The sequence below is a fragment of the Eptatretus burgeri genome, chromosome 13 (genome assembly GCF_056783735.1).
Source record: "Eptatretus burgeri isolate ZD-2024b chromosome 13, Ebu_testis_v1, whole genome shotgun sequence".
Classification (NCBI taxonomy): domain Eukaryota; kingdom Metazoa; phylum Chordata; class Myxini; order Myxiniformes; family Myxinidae; genus Eptatretus; species Eptatretus burgeri.
In genome coordinates, this window is record NC_140973.1 from 78,610,999 (window position 1) to 78,633,232 (window position 22,234).

Consider the following 22,234-nt stretch of genomic DNA (forward strand, 5'->3'; position numbering starts at 1 on the left):
GGGAAATGATGCTTCTGAAGACGGAAAATGTATTTCCCGTTTCTCTGACAATTTTTATATCGCTTTGCAGATACGAGGACCCGTGTGACACAACCGTTGTATCTTGTTGCATCCCAGTAGTTTTGACTTCTTGCTTCTTGGCCGCTCTTTGGAATTCCAAACAACCACCGTCGGCTGCACTATGGTCACCACCACAATTGGCACAACACATTTTAACACTCCCACAGCTATCATACTCATGTCCTCCATCACACTTGCTCCAGTGTTGTTTAACCCGACAGGATGGTGCAGTCGGACAAATCTTTTGGCATTTGTAACATCTTTGGGGGGGGGATGTACTCCCGAAAAGGAAACGTTTCAGAGCCCAGAAACACTTTAGGAGGAATAACAGGGTTGGAGAAGGACAACACCACAGATGTGGTTGTCCACCTTAACCCCATCCCTAACCGGAATAAGACGACGGGTGTCACCTACTCCCATATCTTCAAAATGGCTCTTGATATCATCCATACTAATGTCAAGGTCTATCCCAAAAATTACTCCCTGGAATTCCCTGAATCACCTGAGGATGAGCGCAGAGATTCGGATACCACCGAAGAGAGATACTCTCGGCCACTGATTTACACTGGATCAGTAGGTCCCCTGATCTAAGCTTTTTAGCACCATGGACATCATCAAATTTAGCCTGGTGTGTTGGCGCAGTGGTTAGGGCAGCGGCTTGGGATCCAAAAGGTCCTGAGTTCAAGCCCCGTTGGGCCACTGAATTAATACACCAGGGGGTTGACTCAGCCTGTCATCCTTCCGAGGTTGGCGAAATGAGTACCTGTATACTGGGCCAGTGTATACCCCGGTTAAAATAGATGTACCATATCCCTGTGTCATAAGAGGCGACCAGGGTTGTGTCAGGAAGGGCATCCGGCGTAAAACATGTGCCAAATCACTATGCGGATCATACGGATGATCCGCTGTGGCGACCCCTCACGGAAGCAGCCGAAAGAAGAAGAGAGGACATCAAATTATTTCCCAATTAAAGTTGATAATTTTATCGGGTTGCCCAAAATCAATGGCTTGGGTCCTTCCAAAGTCGAGATTATAATTGGGAAATTTATCATCCGGCTCTTCTTGACCCTTAAATCCTTTACACACCTCCGACACATCACTGCTTTCTTCAACATGCTTCACCCTCTTCGTGCCCGACCCTCTTGCGGACGCACCCAGTCTCGTCTCCCACTCCACCCTCCATTTAGTCGCACCTCACAGGCATCACCAAGAGCACGACCTTTGGCCCTTACCGACTAATGAGAAATCAAAAAGAACACCGGACTGTAGATTGTTGTTTGTTCGCACAGAACATGAGTGTTTTTCTCTGAGCCAAGTTGATGATCTGGGAAGTTGGGAAATCAGTCAATTGCTTTTGAGTTGAGGTTACAACTTCAATCGGCTCTCACCGAATCAACTAAACCCAGGTGGCTCGGATTATATAAATAATTGACCCCTCCCACACTCCTCGAGCCGAAGAAGCTGTATGTATAAGCAACCCAATAAGGCCTACGCAAGGTAAGTGCTTTGCTGTTTCGAACCCTTCCCAGAGTTCCTCCACAGCTATAAAGATGTTCACACACGGTACACACATTAGAATCCAAATGCCACACTCCCCCTCAGCTACCGGCCTGGTTTCAACGCTTATTGGCAAATCATCAGTGATAGCGCAGACAGCAGTGCATATCAATGGAGGAAAATGAAAGGAATTAAATAGTTGCAAGGCCAATCTGAAGCAAGATGGTTATAAGACCACTTGCCTGGCTCAAATACTTTGGAAGATTCATCTACTAGATATATTGTTGCAGATCCAGGGTTTAAGGCTTGCCATGAGGGAAAGCACTTAGGTCCCTCCCAAATGCCCAGTCCTGAGGCTGTTAGGGTTAGGGTGAGGGATAGGTTGCTACTCCGCACACCGACAGGTTGCTAAACAACCACGAATGCTGATTGGGACGGCCAATCTGGGCAGGGTTACATTACTTCGTGTGATACCTTACCTGCTGATGGCCAGCTAATTAGGGTCAGTGCCCTCAGTGCACACTCAGATTACTGCCGCGCATTACAGTGAGTGTGCGCTGGCTGACAAAGCAAATTATTGGGGTAGAACGTCCCGTCTAACCTTACTTGTACACTGCATCGGACAAATAAAGGAAAAGACAACCGAGACGTTGCAAATAACAACAAACAATTATTTATAACAAACACAAAAGCAAGTAATCATTTAAAAGCAAGAAAGCAAAAGGCACATGAGAGCAGATTTAACAATAACACGAATTCTTCTTCAATCTTACTGAAACAAAAGACTTGGCCATCATTCACTCAGGGACAATGAATAAAACAAGAATGACTTTAAAATAAAATTATAATAATGAATGGAGAAAGGGAAAGCAGTCCTTCATTCTCTCCCTCACCTCGCAGGCCATTCCAGGTACCACGCGACACGAACATGCATGTGAGAGCACCCGATGGGTTACCAAGCAATGCATGGATGGAGGGAACACGGAAAGGAACCCCGCATGACCGAGGGATGACGGAACGGCCGCAGGATTTAATGTAAGACTGATGGGTGACGTAAGTGTCTGTCTGTCTGTTTGTTTGTCACACGATTTTTGTTTGTTTGTCTGTTTGTTTGTCACAGTTTACAAGCAATTGTTCTGAAATTGTGTGTGTGTGTTTGTGTGTTTGTGTGTTTGTGTATGTGTGTGTGTGTATGTGTGTGTGTGTATGTGTGTGTGTGTGTGTGTGTGTGTGTGTGTGTGTGTGTGTGTGTGTGTGTGTGTGTGTGTGTGTGTGTGTGTGTGTGTGTGTGTGTGTGTGTGTGTGTGTGTGTGTGTGTGTGTGTGTGTGTGTGTGTGTGTGTGTGTGTATATATAAAAAATTGACCTCAGATAAAACAAGATAATTGGCCTTCAAGCCTCGATCAGGCCTTGTGCTTATACACTGCCTGGGTTTTTCCTGGGAGCGATTGAGCAATGTGTATTTTGAAGATCGGATGTTGAGGTTGTAAACGACACAAATGTAATCATTATATTACACTTGCACCTGTGATTGAAATGATTGCTTTACACAGGTTTATTTTTGCACCTCCGTGTTCAGGCCTCAAGTGAGTACATTGCTTATACACTGCCTGGGTTTTTCCTGGAAGCGATCGAGTAATATATGTTTTATGATGATCATTAACGTTGAGGTTGAAATGATTTGGTGTATTTTAAAAAATTAATTAAACAAGTAGAAATTAAAAGAAGGGAAGGCGGTCCACAAACTCATTTTGTAACACCCAAATTGTTATTTCATACAAAACCACACAAGGCCGACATTCCCCAATTTGTCAAGTCGGAAATATTTAAATAAATATTTCATTGAATTTCAGATTGTTGATGAATTAATAAGTTTGTTTGAGAACATGCTCTGTCGATGATCAATGCTCAAGTACTACTGTTGTGGGCCGGCGTTCGGTGGTGATAAACGACCACTAGGTGGAGCAGTGGAGTCGTCTCCCACCGAACACCCTGAATTTAGGTCGTGACTCTCGGACAACTCCGAAAGGTCACGGGTCACTTAGAGGACCGTGGTCGCTAATATTTTGACGGCGTGAGGTAGGGTCCACTTGTCTAATTTCAATTTACCTAAGTACTCATACCGTCCAACTACCGGGGAAAACCACACCCTCGGCCGACTTTGTCCGAATCGAGTCACTATCACCGAATCGGATCCGGCATAACCGAGCGGAAGTTACCAAAGTCGCGCCGGACCAAATGAACAATCCACGGCACGAACGGCCCTACCAATTCGCAACACGCACCATGCTCGGCCAATGGAGGAAAGCACAGAAAACGAGCTGGTACATTTAACGTGTTTATTTTACAACGATAATCTGGGAGGGGGAGACAGAGCAGAATTAAACTGACTAAAAGCAATGCAGGTATGTACAAGGCACATAAACAATTATACTTAACCGACTGGCGCCACACACACACAAAAGAACTGGGCCGGCCGGCCTTTAGTGAGGCCTCCAGCTCGGAAAGAAAGGCGAGCCAAAGGCCAGGGTCTGGCTTGCACCTGTTCTCCTCATGCGGTGTACAACGATCTGGTCGCGTGGCGGGACTCGAATCCACAGCTTTCACGCTGCGCCAAGCACCAGGGATCGCGTTCTCCAACCGGTCACGCACCAATGAACCAAGACCAAGGAGAAGATCAGAGACGACGATGACCCAGGACCAACCAAGACCCACAACCCCCAAGACAACCAACGTCCCCCGCCTGGCGTTCCTTTATATCTTTCTTGTCTGGGTGAGAAAATCGCCATCTGAGGCGGTCTCCATCCTCATTGGCCGGGGTATCGTGGGAAAGTCACCCTCTGTGGACATCTCAACCCCCATTGGCCGGGGTGTCGTGGGAAAGTCTCCCTCTGTGGCCATCTCAACCCCCATTGGCCGGGGTGTCGTGGGAAAGTCTCCCTCTGTGGCCATCTCAACCCCCATTGGCCGGGGTGTCGTGGGAAAGTCTCCCTCTGTGGCCATCTCAACCCTCATTGGCCGGGGTGTCGTGGGAAAGTCGCCCTCTGTGGCCATCTCAACCCTCATTGGCCGGGGTGTCGTGGGAAAGTCTCCCTCTGTGGCCATCTCAACCCTCATTGGCCGGGGTGTCGTGGGAAAGTCTCCCTCTGTGGCCACCTCAACCCTCATTGGCCGGGGTGTCGTGGGAAAGTCGCCCTCTGTGGCCATCTCAACCCTCATTGGCCGGGGTGTCGTGGGAAAGTCTCCCTCTGTGGCCATCTCAACCCTCATTGGCCGGGGTGTCGTGGGAAAGTCTCCCTCTGTGGCCATCTCAACCCTCATTGGCCGGGGTGTCGTGGGAAAGTCGCCCTCTGTGGCCATCTCAACCCTCATTGGCCGGGGTGTCGTGGGAAAGTCTCCCTCTGTGGCCATCTCAACCCTCATTGGCCGGGGTGTGTGGGAAAGTCTCCCTCTGTGGCCATCTCAACCCTCATTGGCCGGGGTGTCGTGGGAAAGTCGCCCTCTGTGGCCATCTCAACCCTCATTGGCCGGGGTGTCGTGGGAAAGTCTCCCTCTGTGGCCATCTCAACCCTCATTGGCCGGGGTGTCGTGGGAAAGTCTCCCTCTGTGGCCATCTCAACCCTCATTGGCCGGGGTGTCGTGGGAAAGTCGCCCTCTGTGGCCATCTCAACCCTCATTGGCCGGGGTGTCGTGGGAAAGTCTCCCTCTGTGGCCATCTCAACCCTCATTGGCCGGGGTGTGTGGGAAAGTCTCCCTCTGTGGCCATCTCAACCCTCATTGGCCGGGGTGTCGTGGGAAAGTCGCCCTCTGTGGCCATCTCAACCCTCATTGGCCGGGGTGTCGTGGGAAAGTCTCCCTCTGTGTGTGATTGGACAAGGGGTGGAGTCGGAGCTGAGGCAATGAAAATCTCCGCCCACGTACGTGGTAGAACGCACGTGGGCAATGGCATTGGTGTGCGAAGTGAAGTGAAAGTTTTTTTTTTCACAACAAATTTCCAACGATATAAAGAAACTTCACAGCGCACACATGTAATTCCCGTTAGACACAGGCAGGGGACCGGAACTATAAACACATACTAATCGAGATAACTAAACTTGGGGACTGCTGTCTGTCTGTGTGCACAAGACTTCCAAATTCGTAACACTACAACATATTACAACATACTACAACACACTACAACACACTACAACATACAACACACTACAACACACTACAACGTACTACAACGTACTATAACGTACTACAACATACTACAACACACTACAACACACTACCACACACTACAACGTACTACAACGTACTACAACACACTACAACGTACTACAACATACTATAACGTACTACAACATACTACAACATACTACAACACACTACAACACCCTACAACATACTATAACGTACTACAACGTACTAGAACGTACTACAACATACTATAACACACTACAATATACAACAAACTACAACATACTATAACGTACTATAACATACTACAACGTACTATAACATACTACAACATACTACAACATACTACAACACACTATAACATACTATAACGTATTACAACATACTACAACATACTACAACATATTACAACATACTACAACATATTACAACATACTATAACACACTACAATATACTATAACATACGACAACATACTACAAAATACTACAACATACTATAACATACTACAACGTACTATAACATACTACAACGTGCTACAACATACGACAACATACTATAACATACTACAACGTACTATAACATACTACAACACACTATAACACACTACAACATACTACAACACACAACACACTACAACATACGACAACACACTATAACACACTACAACATACTACAGCATACTACAACATATTATAACATACTACAACATATGACAACATACTACAACATACTACAACACTACAACATACTACAACACTACAACATACTACAACACTACAACATACAACACACAACATACTACAACATACTATAACATAGTACAACACACTACAACACACTACAACATACTATAACATACGACAACACACTATAACACACTACAACATACTACAACACACTACAACATACTACAGCATACTACAACATATTATAACATACTACAACATACGACAACATACGACAACATACTACAACATACTACAACACTACAACATACTACAACATACTATAACATAGTACAACACACTACAACACACTACAACATACTATAACATACTACAAGTGAATGATTTACATTTAACATACTGTATCGTGATTATCGTGATTGTCGTCACTATTCTCCAACGTAATGATCATTAATCGATACATATATTGATCGAGTTAGACAGTTAGTTAATATGTGTGAAAGTATCGAGTAATGGGGTAATTATAATAGTCATGTGAATTTCGTTCTTGCTGGTTGCTTCATTTATCATTTCAAAGTTCAATTCTGCGGTCCTGGACCAAAAGGTGTTCAAGAAAAAGGGAAAATCGATTGCTGCGTCCCGTTCGAAATTCACGATGTGAATACGAATCACTCTATGGGCACGTGGGGGCGTTCGAGGATGGAAATGGTGGAAGAAGAAGAAGAACGTAACAGGGAAACGAGAACGAGAACAACAACAACAACAACAACAACAACAACAACAACAACAACAACAACAACAACAACAACAACAAGTAAAAAGGATAAGAAGAAGAAGAAGCAGAACAACAATAACAGGAAGAGGAAGAAGAAGAAGAAGAATAAGAATAAGAATAAGAATAAGAAGAAGAAGAAGAATATTCTGACGATTGAGTGAAGCCTATTGACTGCACGGCTGCTCTGCATCGGATTTCTTCCAAACATAACGACAACGGCGGTGGCGGTGAAGCAGGCGGCGGTAGCAGCGTTTTAAAAAAAATCGCTTCCTCAGAAATCACGAATTTTTTTTGTGGGAAAATAATAGTTTGGCGTCTCTTGTTCTGTGATGGCCCCACAAGTCGTGGGTGACGGTTTGGATTGGAGTTCGTCACACAGACGTCTGAATGAGAGTTGGTAATGAAACAACCATAGGTTGGTTATCGTAGCGCACTGCGCACGCTTGATGGATTAATGGTCTCCTGCTGTGATGAAAAGTTCCAACGCGGGGGTATATCCGGACACACAGGTGGGAAGGAAGAGCCGTCACTTCCGGTGTCGCGCGACGTTAAAAAACCCGCCTTTTTTTTGAGTCGTCACTTCCGGTGTCGCGCGACGTTAAAAACCCGCCTTTATTTTGAGCCATCATGGGGGTTCGGCGTGCTGTCTGCGGACCAAGTGCGGGCTACGAGCGGCTATGAACGGCACGGTGATACCGCACACGCCGCTGGCGGTGGACTGGTGGTACCCACGACGAATTCGCACAGCACGACTGTACTTTCTCACTCACGCGCACGCCGATCACACGGGCGGACTCACTCCGTCCTGGAACCTCCCGATCTACTGCTCTCCGCTCACGGCGCGCATCATCCAGCACAAGCTACAGGTAACCCCCGGTACAGGTATCCAACGAGTCCGGTAACGAACGTCCTCGCCCACACCGCAATCGCCGTGTAAACTGTGAACCCCCTTGAGCTTTCGCGTCATTCTTTACACCTGGTCTTACGTGTCGGTACGTGGTATGACGTCACGATAACTTTACGTCAATCATTTACAAAACCCACAAGTGGACCTTTCTTCATCAACTTGCTTCATTGCTGGTAAAACACTTTATTTAGGTGTTTGTTTGTTCGTTCATTCATTTATTCATTCATTTATTTATTTATTCATTCATCTGAAAAATTTGGAATGAAGTAATTTGACATTGCCTGGCCATTTTAAACAAGATGTTGAATCCACTTCTTTGAACTAGATCTCACCGAAAGTCCTGCGACCTCTTGAGGTTGGAACAAGCCACTTGCTGAACGTGGACGACGAGGGTCTTGAGACCATTACAGTGACGCTCATAGATGCCAACCACTGCCCAGGCTCTGTTATGTTCCTGTTCGAGGGTTACTTTGGCACCATTCTGTACACAGGTGAAGGCATTGAAGTCGAGGCTGCTCCACCTGGATCTCTTGTCCTCAACGTTTTTGTCTCCAGTCCCGTCTCTGCGTCTGTGTCTGCGTCGCAATGTTCTGTGCATGTCTGATTGCCCAGTATTTGGCTTTTCCATATCCACAGTACAATACAGCAACGGTAGACTTCATGGTCGTTCATCCGTCGGTGGTTTATGTGCTTTTCCTTTTTAACTGCAGCATGGTTTGTTTCGCTCACCTGGGAACCTTCCCCACACAGGTGACTTTCGTTTTTCATCAGCCATGCTGGAAGAGCCCCCGTTGAATAATAAAAAGGCGATTGATGTCCTCTACCTGGATAACACCTACTGCCTTCCTGACCATGACATCCCGTCACGAGAGGAAGCTACTGGGACCATCAAAGATATTATTAGCAGAAACCCAGAACACGACATCACGCTGAGTAAGTGGTTTGCAGACACAGATGTACGCCGCGTTACATCGATTAATTGTGTGGTTTGGAAAAGTCTTGGTCTCATCTAGAAGGGGAGCCAACTACAAAAGCCATTCTGTGGTTGGAACTGAGCTTTGGGTCTCCTGAGCAAGGTGACGGGTTCCATCTCCACACGGTGTCTGCATCAACGTGATGTATAGATGTCACCTTTGCCAGAGAGCGAATGCAAAACTAACTGATGAGATTTAGAGAGGCTCTTGGTATGACCTGCATGTTCGTTTGTGTGCAGCACATGACTGTTGGTTGTGTTGCATAATTATCATGCTGTTGATGCAGTGCCCCCTGCAGGTTGTAGCAGGAATTGGTAATTTATTCAGGGTGCAGGTGATAACTCGCCAATCTTTCACAAAGGATACCGTGGGATGTTGACTTCCACCAACTAATGGTAATAGATGGGGCACCCGGTTTGACATCCACCCGAGGGACTGCGCACTTAGTCATGCAAAGCCCCTCCTGCGAAAAACACCTTCCAACGGTTTACGGTCGGGTCAGGATAATGAAACCAGACTAGACACCTCAAAGGTAATTGTGCTACCTTTTACTCCTTCCAACCCCTGCACATATAAATACAAAAATATGTCTGCATGTCTGCTGCTGCGATACCACTGTATATTTTTTACTATCATAGCTAAATGCATATATATTGCTACGGATCTGGAAACCATTTACATCCAACATACAGGTCCCAAAAGTCAGTTATTCCGTTAAGTACGTGTGAGACGGGTCCCTTCCTTTTGTTTAGTGGGATAATTAAATGTGTGCGTTTGATGGCTTAGTTAGATTAATATAATAAATCGCTTTCTTTTATTTTTGCATCGCCCATTGCGATCCACGGTACCATCGCGCTTGCGCCCTCGGTTCACGGGCCACAGCGCACCTTAGCCTGAGACGGATTCCCGAGGATGTTCGAGGTGGCTTCACCACCATCCACCTTCCTCAAACACTCGTGGAGGGAAGGGGCGGCTTTCTCCCGCATGGCCGAAAGCCTACCCAGGAAGGCTGTGCCCGTAGGGTCCTGGCCAATTCGAGGTGAACAGCGAGGTGTGCTGACTAAGGCCCTCCCCACTGAGGGAGGTCCATAAATTCCAGAGACTCTGAGGCGTTGTTGGTGGGTTGCACAAGAGTTCGGAGAGGTTCTGAAGGATTTTTGCTGTTACGAGGGGCGGTTACGAAGAGTGGTCACAGGAGGTCTACGTTGCTGTACGAAGGTTTTTGCTGTCACGAGGGTTGAGCAGAGGGCCATCGAGGCCTGCTTAAAAGGCCATCGAACGTCTCTGCTGGCCCTCTACAAGGAAGGACAGAGCGACCCTGACCCCCCCCTCCGTGGACCTCGATTATTCACCACCCGAACTCCGCCACGAACCTCGAGTCCCCCACATGCGACTGGGGATCGGACCAACGACCTTTGTCAGGTGCCGCATCACCGAGTACTCCCTTCCCTCCGACGACCAGGTACAAGCCGAACTCTGACCCCCAGCTCGTCTCACTCATCGGCTGGAGGGTCGAATAAAGAACCTTGGGTTTTCTTTTCATTTATGTATGTGTCTGAGTGTATTGGGCCCGTCTTGAAAGTAGAACTGCGTGTTTTTGCCCATTGTAAATACTTGCATTGAATATTCGCTTTAAGTCTCGCTTCTCTCGTCTTTTACTGTTAATAAATTTATTAGAAATGTTCCCAGTCCGTTTCTGTCCCTTCTTGTATTGGTCCAGCATGGTTCGTATCTGAGTTTAGACGGGGTTTCATTCCCGGTAATCGGTACATCGTAGCCGGAAGGTCCTGGGCAGGCCCGCTCAACTGCATCCGAGCCGGAGTTTGTAGGTGGAAGTTGATACTCTACCGTAGCTGGTAGAGTGATCCAATTCGGCCAGACGTTCCGAGGGCGTGAATCCCCGATAGCCAAGATTGTGTGGTTATTTAGGTATATTGGATCTGGAAAATTAACCCTTCGCCACGCGGTCGAGATATTGGCATTTCACGGTCGATTAATCGACCCGCCGGCTTCATAGTTATCCGGAGCGACTGCCTATAATTCCGGGGAGCTGGTGGGAGACAGCGTAAACTTCCCCACCTCGCGGTCGTTCTCGCCACCGGCCCACAACAATATATATGGCTATATAATATATATATATAGAAATAAACCGGGCGTAGTGGTGTGCGCCTGTAATCCGGCTACTCAGAGGCTTGGGTTGGAGGATCGCTTGAGGACGGGCGCTCTGTGCTGGGCCGCACTATGAGAGGGTGCAGGGCAGCCCGGAATCATGGCGAAACCCAATCCTTATCCCTGTGTCGTAAGAAGCGACCAGGTTTGCGTCAGGAAGGGCATCCGGCGTAAAACCTATGCCAAATCAGTATGCGGATCATAACGGATGATCCACTGTGGCGACCCCTAACGGGAGCAGCCGAAAGACGAACAACATATTGTTACGAATTTCGGTCCGCCCGGCATGCGATCGGCCACGTAACTCAAATCGCGACTGCGTCGCCCACCGGAACGGACAATTCAGTCGTGACCCTCCTTGGAACTATCGCCAGGAGCTAGTCACGGGTGGGTCTTTCGACCCCACCACAATCGGCCACCCGCGCAGGATCGGGTTGTTCGCCAAACTCGACCTACCTAAGTTCCTGCGCGGGTAGTTAACCGGGCGATCGTACCTCGCCGCTGGCCGGCCTAGGATACGAACCGCTTAAGCGGTCCGTTCCGTGCTTCAGTGATAACCGAGCGGTGTTATCCCCGCCCCCGACGGACGTGATTATTTACCGGGTGCTTACACCCTTCTACCAATTCCTTCCGTGATGCAAGATGGAACGTTCAAACAAAGGAAAGGACGCAATTAAACGGGAAACAGTTCGACAAGTACATTTATTCCACACTCGGACAAGGCAAGCACGTATTCACAGCTATACAGTAAGAATGCACGTATAAGTCAAAGCAATGAAAGCAAGAATTGCAACCGACTACAAGCAAAGGTTTATTTACATGCACTTAAACAGTTTCTACTTTACAAGACATGGTGCCACAACACACATTCACACAAAAGCAAAGGAAAGACCCCCTCAAAGGCAAGGGAGTCAGACTGGGCCCATGGGCCTAATGCGCGTGGAACCTGGATGAGCGGCCAGGTCCACGAGATTGAAAGGTCCTACCCGCGCCCTCATGGCGCGTTGGCGGGCAACCCGCAATGTTAGCATAGCTGTGCCTGGCTTTGTGCCCCTGGCGTGGTTGGCGAGCTCTCTCCGGCGCTCCCCGTCTGCCTTTCCCGTCGGCTTTGAGCTCTGTCTCCCAACTCGACTGTCCCGCCGACACTGCAGACTTGACTTCTTCTGCCGACACTCCGCCGCTGCCACTCCACTGCTCCCACTTGGTTCTCTGCCGACGTACTGCGCACCTTGACTTCCACTTGACTTCCCGCCCCGAGCTGCGCCGTGCTTGTGCCTATATAGCCCGATGGAGGGGCGTATATGTAAATTTCTGGATCACAGCGGGTTCGGAGGTGGGGCTATACTACCCGATGCTCAGTCATTGGGCGGATGAGAAAGGGGGCGTGAAGCATTCCTGATCCGCTTTTCGGGGCGAAAGGAACGCATTCACAGCGGGTTCGGAGGCGGGACTACACTACCCGATGCTCGGTCATTGGACGGATGAAAAGCGGGCGTGAAGCATTGCTGATCCGATTTTCTGAGGCAAAAGGAACGCATTCACAACCCATGGCCCAGCGTGTGGTAGAAAGGCGGAGGTGGTGAGAGTTTGGTTTTTGGCGGGCGTCGTTTGAGAATGGCGGTGAAGCGACGTTTGCGGGGTGGAGTTGTGGAGGTAAAGAGGCGAAGGTGGTGGGAGTTTGGTTGTTGGCGGGCGTCGTTTGAGATTGGCGGTGAAGTGATGTTTGCGGGATGGAGTTGTGGAGGTAAAGAGGCGAAGGTGGTGGTGGCGATTTGGTTGTTGGGGGATGATTGGTCCAAAATAATGATGGAGAAAAGAAAAACGGCTAACTCAAAGGATCACAGCCCTGTGAACACGGAAATTCCCTCCAAACAACGGTGGGGAAATCTAACTACACAATTACTTATCGTCATAACTGATCTTAGGCCCTTTATGGTGGTCTGCGAATTTCCACAGCCGTAACAATATATATATATATATATATATATATATATATATATATATATATATATATATATATATATATATATATATTTCTGTACACGAAGACCCCTACATTTGTGGGGGTTTGGAAAAATGCCGCAAATGTTGAGCCATTGTTTCAATGGCAGAAAGGGGGATAGGTTCCTGGCGGTTCGTGATTCATAAGAATATTTGACAAACACAAATGCACATGATTACAGTTTCATTAAAAAGACAACAACAGCAGCAAGTACTGTTTCCAAGTTTTATTTAAGATCTGACGTAGCTTTTGATGTGATTATAATGATGATGAGTTGGAATCCAGCGAACTCCACTGAAGAGGACGCAGGTGAGGGCCCTGATGAGACTTGTACCGAAGGGGATCCAGGTGCAGGCGCTGATGTTGAGATGGAGGGGCCATAGCCGAAAACAACAATAGTTGATAGATAGCTGTTTTGCTGAGGGCTGCAGGTTTCTGTGTAGCTGTTCAGGTAGAACGCTGCTTTATCTGGTCGGAGATGGTTTATGCGCCTGTGAACAGCTGAAGCACGGGCCGTGAAAGTAGAAGCAGGTCACATTTTGTGAACATCGGGGTTCGACTGTATATAAAAAGTGTGCGTGTGTTTGTGTGTTTTGCCATTTCTTTAAGTTCTATACAATTCCACACCCCTGTACCAATTTCCATCAAATTTTGCTAACTTGTTGGGGGTTGCTGAAGTCTTATGCATAAAAAAATTCCCCCCAATCCACCACTTGCCACAAGGTGCGTGTGTGCATGTGCATGTGCGCTCTCGCTGAAAATCATACAAAAAAAACCCCCCGACACCATGAGATCGAGTAGAAACTTGACCTCAAATGAGGTCATTTGGCCAAACGTTGCCGTGGTGCATTCCCGTGATGGTTATTATTATTTTTTTGCTACAGTTTTAAACTTCAATCTTCATGATTGTTTGCTAAGGTCGAACCAACTCATCCTGATGGTGCATGAAGACGACTCAAAATAAGGTGCTTATCTGAGAGATGGAGTTGTGAGCATTAACTTGACACTAATAAATTGAGATTATAAGGGTTAATAACGATTGGGGATGACAAGAGATGATGGAGCACTGTGAACTTGAACTTCCCCTGCAGAGAAGAGTGAAACAGAGGCCTCTGGAAGGCAGTTCCATAGACGGGAGAAGCGGGGATTAAAGGAGTTGAGATGTGCAGTAAGCCTGGATTTTGGGAGTTTGGGGTTACGGGAAGAGGGCTTGCATCCTGGAGGAGGGTTGGGAGAAGAGGTGCTTATGAAACAGGCCACCGACCTCTCCGATGCAAGTGCTTCACATTCCACACAATCCAGGAGAGACATTGTGGCTTTTTACTTCTGCCACTGAAAGTGGATGGAGGTTGTTTTCACGTCTGCGTCTGTCTCTGTTTGTGAACAAAATATCTCAAAAAGTTGTGGACATATTCGGGTGAAACTTGGTGGAGGAGTTGGTTTGGTGACAAGAACAAGCTGATTTAAATTTGAGTTCAGGTCCAAATCCAGATCTGCCCTATCAGTGGAATACAAAACTTAAACTAATCAGCTTGGCAGAGGTATAAACTCTACCGAATGCTGTTGTTTGACGAACTCAGAAGGTATGGCATCAGCCATGCTTCTGCTTCGTAGGCAGGGCATTGTGCTTTGGGGTTGAAAAAAGTTACAACATGGAACAAACTCCATCCATTGGGACCATACTCTGTGCAGAGCGTTGGTGCTGCCGAAGCAGTCTCCTTGGCTATTGGGCACAATCCTGGACGGGTCGCCACTCCAACACAGGATACCGGCAAGCTGGCACTCATTTTGCCGACCTAGGAAGGATGACAGGCAGAGTCAACCCCACCTGGTGTTAATTCAACAGCTGAGTGGGATTTTAACTCAGGATCCTGTGATCCCAAGCCCGCCACTGAACCATGAAGCCAAATACCAGACAAACTGAGAGCGGTTTTCTTCATCTCACGTCATTGACCATGGTGTCATAAACCTACGAGCTGTCAGGGTTATTTGTCTCACCTGTGTTTTTATGTGACATTTTAACAGGTGTTCTGCACATCGATGTGGTACAGAATATGAAATTTGTACCAAACTACAGGCACATGCCTCTTGTCCTGTGTTGAGCTTCTCTGTAAGGAAATGATTTTCGACTTTGAATTGGTTTTTGGCATTGAGTGACATGAGTCATGTTCAGTAACGATTGGTATTTTATTGCAAGCAGCAAAGATGAGAAAGCAAAACGAACAGTTGAGGTGATGCAAAGGAATGTGGATCGCTTATGGTTTGGGATCGCAAACTACTTGCAGGTGTGCTGAGGGATGTAATTTCATGGTATTTGTCTGTTGATGCTTCACGAAGAAAATCTATTTTTGTTTTCTTTAGAACTGAACTTATTGGGAAAGGAGAGTCTGCTGGAAGAACTTGCATTGGAGTTCAACTCTTGGGTGATCGTGTCACCCCAACGGCTCCAGATGGCACGCGTACTCGGCCTTCGTGACGTTTTTAGGGTTGAGCGGGGAAGCGGCCGCTTCAGGGTACAAGACCCTAAATGTCTGCAATTTGACCATCGATCGGTGATAACCATCATTCCTACAGGTCGACGTGTCCCTGAATGCAGACCGTGGCTGTATGTTGTACCTTACTCGGACCATTCGCCTCTTCGTGAGCTGCAAACGTTTGTACAGGCCCTGTGGCCTGCAAAGGTCAGACCTATAGTAAAGAATGGCAGACATGAAGCTAACTTGTATGATTTGCTCGGTGTTTCACCTTCTCCTTGTTGCATTCCTCTTGTACCTGAGAGTGTGAAACGTTTCATGAGGTTGACGTACACCTGGGATGGGACTCTCACTGTACCCGTTCCTCTGCGTTCTCTGCTTATTCGGCCAAAAGCCATTCAGCCAGGCGTCAGCTTTGAGCCTATTGAGCAAATATCAGGATCTCATGATTCAAACGCTCACGGAGAGGGTGAACTGTTGAATGAGGGTGCAGGTGACCCTTGTTCTGGTAGCAAGGTTAATGTGCCATGCAAAAGCGAGAACAGTAGTCCAGCGCTCACAGGTGGCAGGCCACGCGTGGCAGGTGAAGATTGTGAGTTGCACACGGATAAGAAGTTGTTGAATCGAGCACTAACTCAAACTGTGCCCTCTAAAGCGGTGCTTCTTGAAGCACACACTGCAAAAGAGCAGGAACACCGGGTTCCTGTTGAACAGCACGGACTCGATTCCAACAGCAGTTCAGTGCCGATTCAATCAAAAATGACTACTTCGAGCCCTGATGTGTTATCCAATCGATCAAAATGGCAAAAAATGGAACCGCAAGTGAAAGCCCCATGGTGGGCAACATTTGTGACGTCACACTGTGGAACTGATGTCGCTATCAACAAGTACGTTAGCAATGTCCTGGCAGAGATTGGATACCAAGATTCCACGTGATGTTCTTACCTTCCTTTCCTTTGAACAAATCGAATCACTTTATACTCTTCTTACCGTTTCCTTTCCCACTCATTAATTTCTAACCTTTCCCAATGTCTTCTTCCTTTCGTTGTTGTTGTCATTGTATTTGTTTTGTTTTGTACGAAGATTTATTTATTTATATTTATTTTAATTTCTCAAATCCTCCCTTCCCTCCTATAATACATATTGTTACCTGCGATACATTTTCCACATTTAATAACTTCACACTCGTTTACAACCTGTAATTCCCAGGCTGTTGGGGATTCTCTGTGGTTGTTCGGGTTTTTCACAAAATCTGCACTGATTTCGTTGAATATATTTTTTATATAATTGTAACTGCATAAATGTTTAATTGGGTAGTCGATCTCGTCAAAAAATTTTTTTTTCAAATTTGTTCTGGCCTTATTATCAGTATTTCCGTCAATATATTTGTCTGTCTGTCTGTTGGGTAGTCGATCTCGTCGAAAAAATTTTTTTTTTTACAAAAAAAACTTTTTTGAAATTTGTTCTACCCTTATCAGTATTTCCTTCGATATGTTTGTCTGTCTGTCCCTCTGTTCAGTCCAGTGCTCCGTTGATACAATGGTGATTTCGATGAAACTTGGTTGGTAGGTTCATACAATGACCTCGTTGTGTGCAAATGAGAACCATTGCTATGGACACCACCGTTGCCTCGCAACAGGACTTTGAAATTTGTTGAAAAATCGTAAAAAATTAATTTTTTCAAAAATCGGGCCACGAGCGACTGTGGGCAGTACATTCAGCAATATTGTCAAAAATTTTCAGCCGATCCTATGAAAACTGTCGGAGAAGATAGACTTTGAATGAACCCTCGTCGAAAACAATAAAAAAACGAAGTGAGTTAGATATACATGAAACTAGTATGGTAGGTTCATGGTATGTCCGAGTTATGTGTGAGAGAACCATTGCTATGGACCCCTCCGTTGCCTGGCAACAGCCGAAAAACCTCTAAATGTGGGGGTATTTTAACGAAAAAACAATCTGCAGCATTAACCCTTGAAGCTAGAATCATGAATGTTCTTGTGCTTAATCCTCAGGTCATTCCCCATCGAACGGGCCCATCGCGTCAGGTTCTATTGGGTAGGCGACTACCCATGTCCGCCTACCAACTTTTTCTATTGTCGTTTTCTTTATATAATGCCACTTTTCCTTGGTTCTGCTTAAACACAGTAAGATTTATATATACTGCATCATATTTTTTTTTTCATTAAACTTGGTGATGCTGATTGTTCATTTGAATATTTTGATTGGATTTGCCTTCCTTCTATCACCTCCTGTAAGTATCCTGGTCCACACAGTCACTCACGTTCTAGAGATGAGTCAAAATCTCTTCCCCCCCCCCCCCCCCAATTATAGCACATTCGGTCTATCTGTAAGCTCATAGACAGACATGACATTGTACAGCTTTGCTCGATCTATAAACACATTTTCCATAAGTGTACCACACCTGTCTGTCGACCTGTTACATACTTATCTTTCCACCCCCCCCTCCCCCAGTGTGAAACGAAAAGTGAGGTTAACCAATTGCTTCGTGTCTGTCCACAAACATCAGTTTACAATGGAGGACCAACTTGTTTCAAGTGAATGTTCTATTTTGAATATGAATCAAACGAGCCTGCGATTTAGCATTGCTGCACTTTACATCTGAAGTTGTCTCCGGAGCGCATGCGCAGAGAGGAGTGAGATCATATATCTTACTTTTTTGTGTCTGCCTGACAGTCAAACAAAACTGAAAATCATTCCCAACAGAAAACTTTAAAAAATAAAATTTTTTTAATATTCTTTAAGGGATAGAAGGATGGGTGAATAACTTATGTAACATGTTAGGGTGGTGTAAAAGAAAAAATTAACAAGTGGAGCACACACCTCCGCCACGTAATGCCTGATCCGTGAGAACATATCGGGCCCAATACATTTTTGAAATGTCATGCTATACAGTACTATATCGTTTTTTGCCCGATCTCTCAATGGTGAAGAATTAGTTAAGAAATTAAATAATTGTCGTATCTGGATTCGGATCTTCACCAAAATCAAATCAATTAATCATGGTCACACACCCAACGTGTCCACCAAGTTTCGTCCGAATCGTCCACAACTTTTTGAGATATCATGCTCCATATCGTTTTTGGCCCCATCTCTCAATGGTGAAGAATCACTTTTAAAATTCTAGTAGTTGGATCTGGATCTTCACCAAAATCTAATCAGTTTGTCCTTGTCACACTCCCAACCTTCCCACCAAATTTCGTCCGGATCCGTCAACTTTTTGAGATATCCTGCACACAGACGACAGCGAGGAGTGAAAACATGACCTTCACCTTCGGTGGTGGAGGTAACAATTCCCACATGTTAAAATATCAATGGTGGTAAACTTCTGAAAATATTTTTTTTCACCAACCTTTAAAATCTTTATCTTTACCTCTGCCACTGAAGGTGAAGGAGGTTATGTTTTCACGTCTGTCTCTCTCTGTGTGCAGGATAGGATATCTCAAAGTTGTGGATGGATCCGGATGAAATTTTGTGGACAGATTAGGTGTGGGACAAGGATGAACTGATCTGGATCTGATTACCAGAATTTTAAAAGTGATTCTTCACCATTGAGAGATCGGGCTAAACCGATACGAAGCACGATATCTCAAAAAATGTATTGGGCCCGATATATTCTCATGGATCAGGCATTGCATGGCAGAGCTATGCGCTCTACCCAGTACCCTTCTCATATTTCAGTTGACATTTATACATAAACACAAATCACCTTATTGTCACGTCCAAAAAAACCCCCCAAATTTGCAGTACTTGGACAAAATATTACATCTCAACCAATCAAATTTGCTCACACTCTCAGCATTGGGCGTTATCGAGATTCAGACAAGATAGCGACTCACAGGAAATGTAGCTCGTGCTAAGAAATACAAAGCAAGAGTGGAAAAAATCCTTTCCATGTCCTTATTCCCAAGACTGTGTGGGGTAAGGTGTTCTTTGAACTCTCAAGTTACTTTTGTATAGTCAGGGCTCGTGTAAGAGTGAGGACCCAGAATGGACCAGGACACTGCAGACCAAAAGCAACAGTGGAGAGAGGAGGGACAAACACCAACAGCACAGTTGAAGGATAAAATAGAGGGAGACTTGAACAAACAAAGTGGGTCGGGGAGATTGCATGGGGTGGATTAGATGAATATATTGAAGCAAACTCTCAGGAAACTTTTTTGGGAATTTGGAAGGTGTGCTTGGGTGTAGGAAAGATCTTGGTTTTGGATGGGGGATGACCTGAGATGGTGGTGAGCAGCTTTCTGGAAGACCTGGAGGGAAGAATGAGATTGAAGAGAATGTTGCTTTTTTATTTATTTATTTATTTATTTCAACTTCATCAGCATGCATACCTGAGCCTGAGAAATAGCAAGGGTCACCTTTATCAGGAGCTATGAGATGCGAGACATTGCTATGCATGGGGAACGGTTGTCAGTACCAGCTACCTCCCGTCATGTGTGTGCTGTTGTGGAGTCATAAGCATGCATGGGGACTGGTGGATGCTGAATGAGGGGCATTCAGGTAATTTCAATAACGAGTAAGTAAAATTGGCACACGTTTATAACATTGATCAAACCAGTGATCATGGGTTAATAATGCTCTTCTGAGGACCAAAACCTCCTTTGGGGGTAACGTTTTGTCCAAAGCATGAATTGCAACTCAAATCTTTATTGGTGGTGTAAGGTCCGGGTCTGTTGCCCCAGTTTTTGCACATTAAAAGGTCGCTGCATTTTCCCTGACGACTTGTGCCTTGGTAATGGTGACCGAGCTATTTTGTACTCGCCGAGACTCAGCGAGTGATAAACAAGCTAATCCAGAATAGTAATAATAATTTGTCAACCTTCTGAACATCTCTCTTCGACGTTTCTCCAAGATGCGTGGGATTTTTAATTTCAGGATTGCTCGGTGAGTTCTGTTCGCTCTTCCTATCCCCAAGAGGCTCTTCAACAGCAGAACAATGTGGGAAAAAACAAACAAACAAGCAGTCGTAGACTGGTACTGACGAAATCGTCAACTTGACCTCTGACCTTGTCTAATAAAAGCTGTCTCTGGAGAAGGTAGCGACGCAAACCAGAAGTTTCTACGATGATTCTGTACCAAACCATCAAAAATAGAATGATTTGGATGTTTGACCTCACTGTGACCTTGACCTTCGACCGATTTTGACCAAAATCTAATCAGCGCTAGCCCTCACCCTCCTGAATCACGTGGTGTAATTTGACATTGGTAGCTTCTTCCGTTCTCGAGTTATCGTGCCTACAAACAAACACACAAGCAGAGGACGGAAGTCATCAATATACTTACAAAATCTTTAGATTTCGTAAGTAACAAGGGGTGCAATGTGAACCAGACATGAGGTGTCAGCCCCTGTGTGATCACTTGGAACCCTTGGTTTGTGGACCAGGATCACACCTGTGAGGTCTCTCACTGGATTGCGAACGGTCCTGGGTCCTGCCCGTGTTGAGTTTGAGAACAACGGTTTGCTCTTGACGTGTGTGTGTGTGTGTGTGGTTTTCCATCCATCCATCCATCCATCCATCCATCCATCCATCCATCCATCCATCGGGACCATACTCTGTGCAGAGCGTCGGTGCTGCCTAAGCAGTCTCCTTGGCTATTGGACACAATCCTGGACGGGTCGCCACTCCGACACAGGATACCAGCATTCTGGCACTCATTTTGCCGACCTCTGAAGAATGACAGACTGAATCAACCCCACCTGGTATTAATTCAACATCCGAGTGGGATTTGAACTCAGGACCTTCAGATCCCAAACCCACCACTGTGGCCAGTAAGCCAACACCAGGTATGTGTGGTCTTCAATTCACTCGAAGTGAGGAATGTGCCGGGGAGTTGGGGATGAAAGGAACCACTCTCGCATCGTGCACGGGACGGTCGGTTGGTTTATTGTATTCATCACGTGACACGCAGACGCCAACCCAGCATGCTTGTTCTCTAATAACGTGACGTCACACAGACGAACGACCTCAAACGTACAGGAATCGGACGACGTTTGGGATCTGCCACGTCATGTGAGGGAATTCCGTCCCTTCGGTCGACCGAACACATTTGAACGGAGAACGAGGTGTAATTTCCCAATGATTTGTGACCTTTACGATAAGCGAGTGGAAAGTGTGCGCACGAGGTGTTTTTTTTTTAACCTTCCCCGAGAAACCATCGCCGTGTCTGGAAATTGTGCACCAGGCAGAGGAAAGCGAGAGCGATGACGTCACTCGGCGGCGCAGTGCGCACGTGTTTTCCGCGCGACGAATCATTCGGAGAATGAAGAGCGAAGAAACGAATCACGTGACGCGCACAACGAGGCTACGATGACGTCACCGAGCACCGGCAACACGGGTTTCGTTGGAAGCATTGTGCTGATTTGTGAAACGTTCGGTGTGGCGAAAAGAACACCGATTCGGAGCTTTTTCCTCTCACACGAACCGCGCACTCGCTCGAACCTCGGAAAAAGCAAACGTGGAAAGGTATTTATTTATTTATTTA

At 46.2% G+C, this 22,234-nt stretch overlaps 1 protein-coding gene across 2 annotated transcripts; it reads left to right on the forward strand.

The window, feature by feature from the left end:
• Window positions 1–7,513: 7,513 nt before the first annotated feature.
• On the forward strand, window positions 7,514–20,462 carry LOC147014870 (5' exonuclease Apollo-like). 2 transcript variants are annotated; one of them, XM_085853289.1, is made up of 4 exons: window positions 7,514–8,281; window positions 8,434–8,599; window positions 8,859–9,041; window positions 15,615–20,462. In XM_085853289.1, the coding sequence occupies exons 2-4, from the start codon at window positions 8,557–8,559 to the stop codon at window positions 16,661–16,663; spliced, it is 1,275 nt and encodes a 424-aa protein (XP_085709415.1). In that variant the 5' UTR covers window positions 7,514–8,281; window positions 8,434–8,556; the 3' UTR covers window positions 16,664–20,462. The 2 variants fall into 2 exon arrangements, with proteins under 2 accessions (XP_085709415.1, XP_085709414.1); XM_085853288.1 differs by having other exon boundaries at window positions 7,523–8,067; window positions 15,615–18,222.
• The last annotated feature ends 1,772 nt before the right edge of the window (window positions 20,463–22,234 follow it).

Excerpts from the sequence above, each read along its gene's own strand:
- LOC147014870 (XM_085853288.1), top strand. The coding sequence starts at position 7,879 with ATGAACGGCACGGTGATACCGCACACGCCGCTGGCGGTGGACTGGTGG. Across the intron at positions 8,068-8,433 it reads TCATCCAGCACAAGCTACAG|ATCTCACCGAAAGTCCTGCG; the intron begins GTAACCCCCGGT and ends TCTTTGAACTAG. Across the intron at positions 8,600-8,858 it reads TGGCACCATTCTGTACACAG|GTGACTTTCGTTTTTCATCA; the intron begins GTGAAGGCATTG and ends TTCCCCACACAG.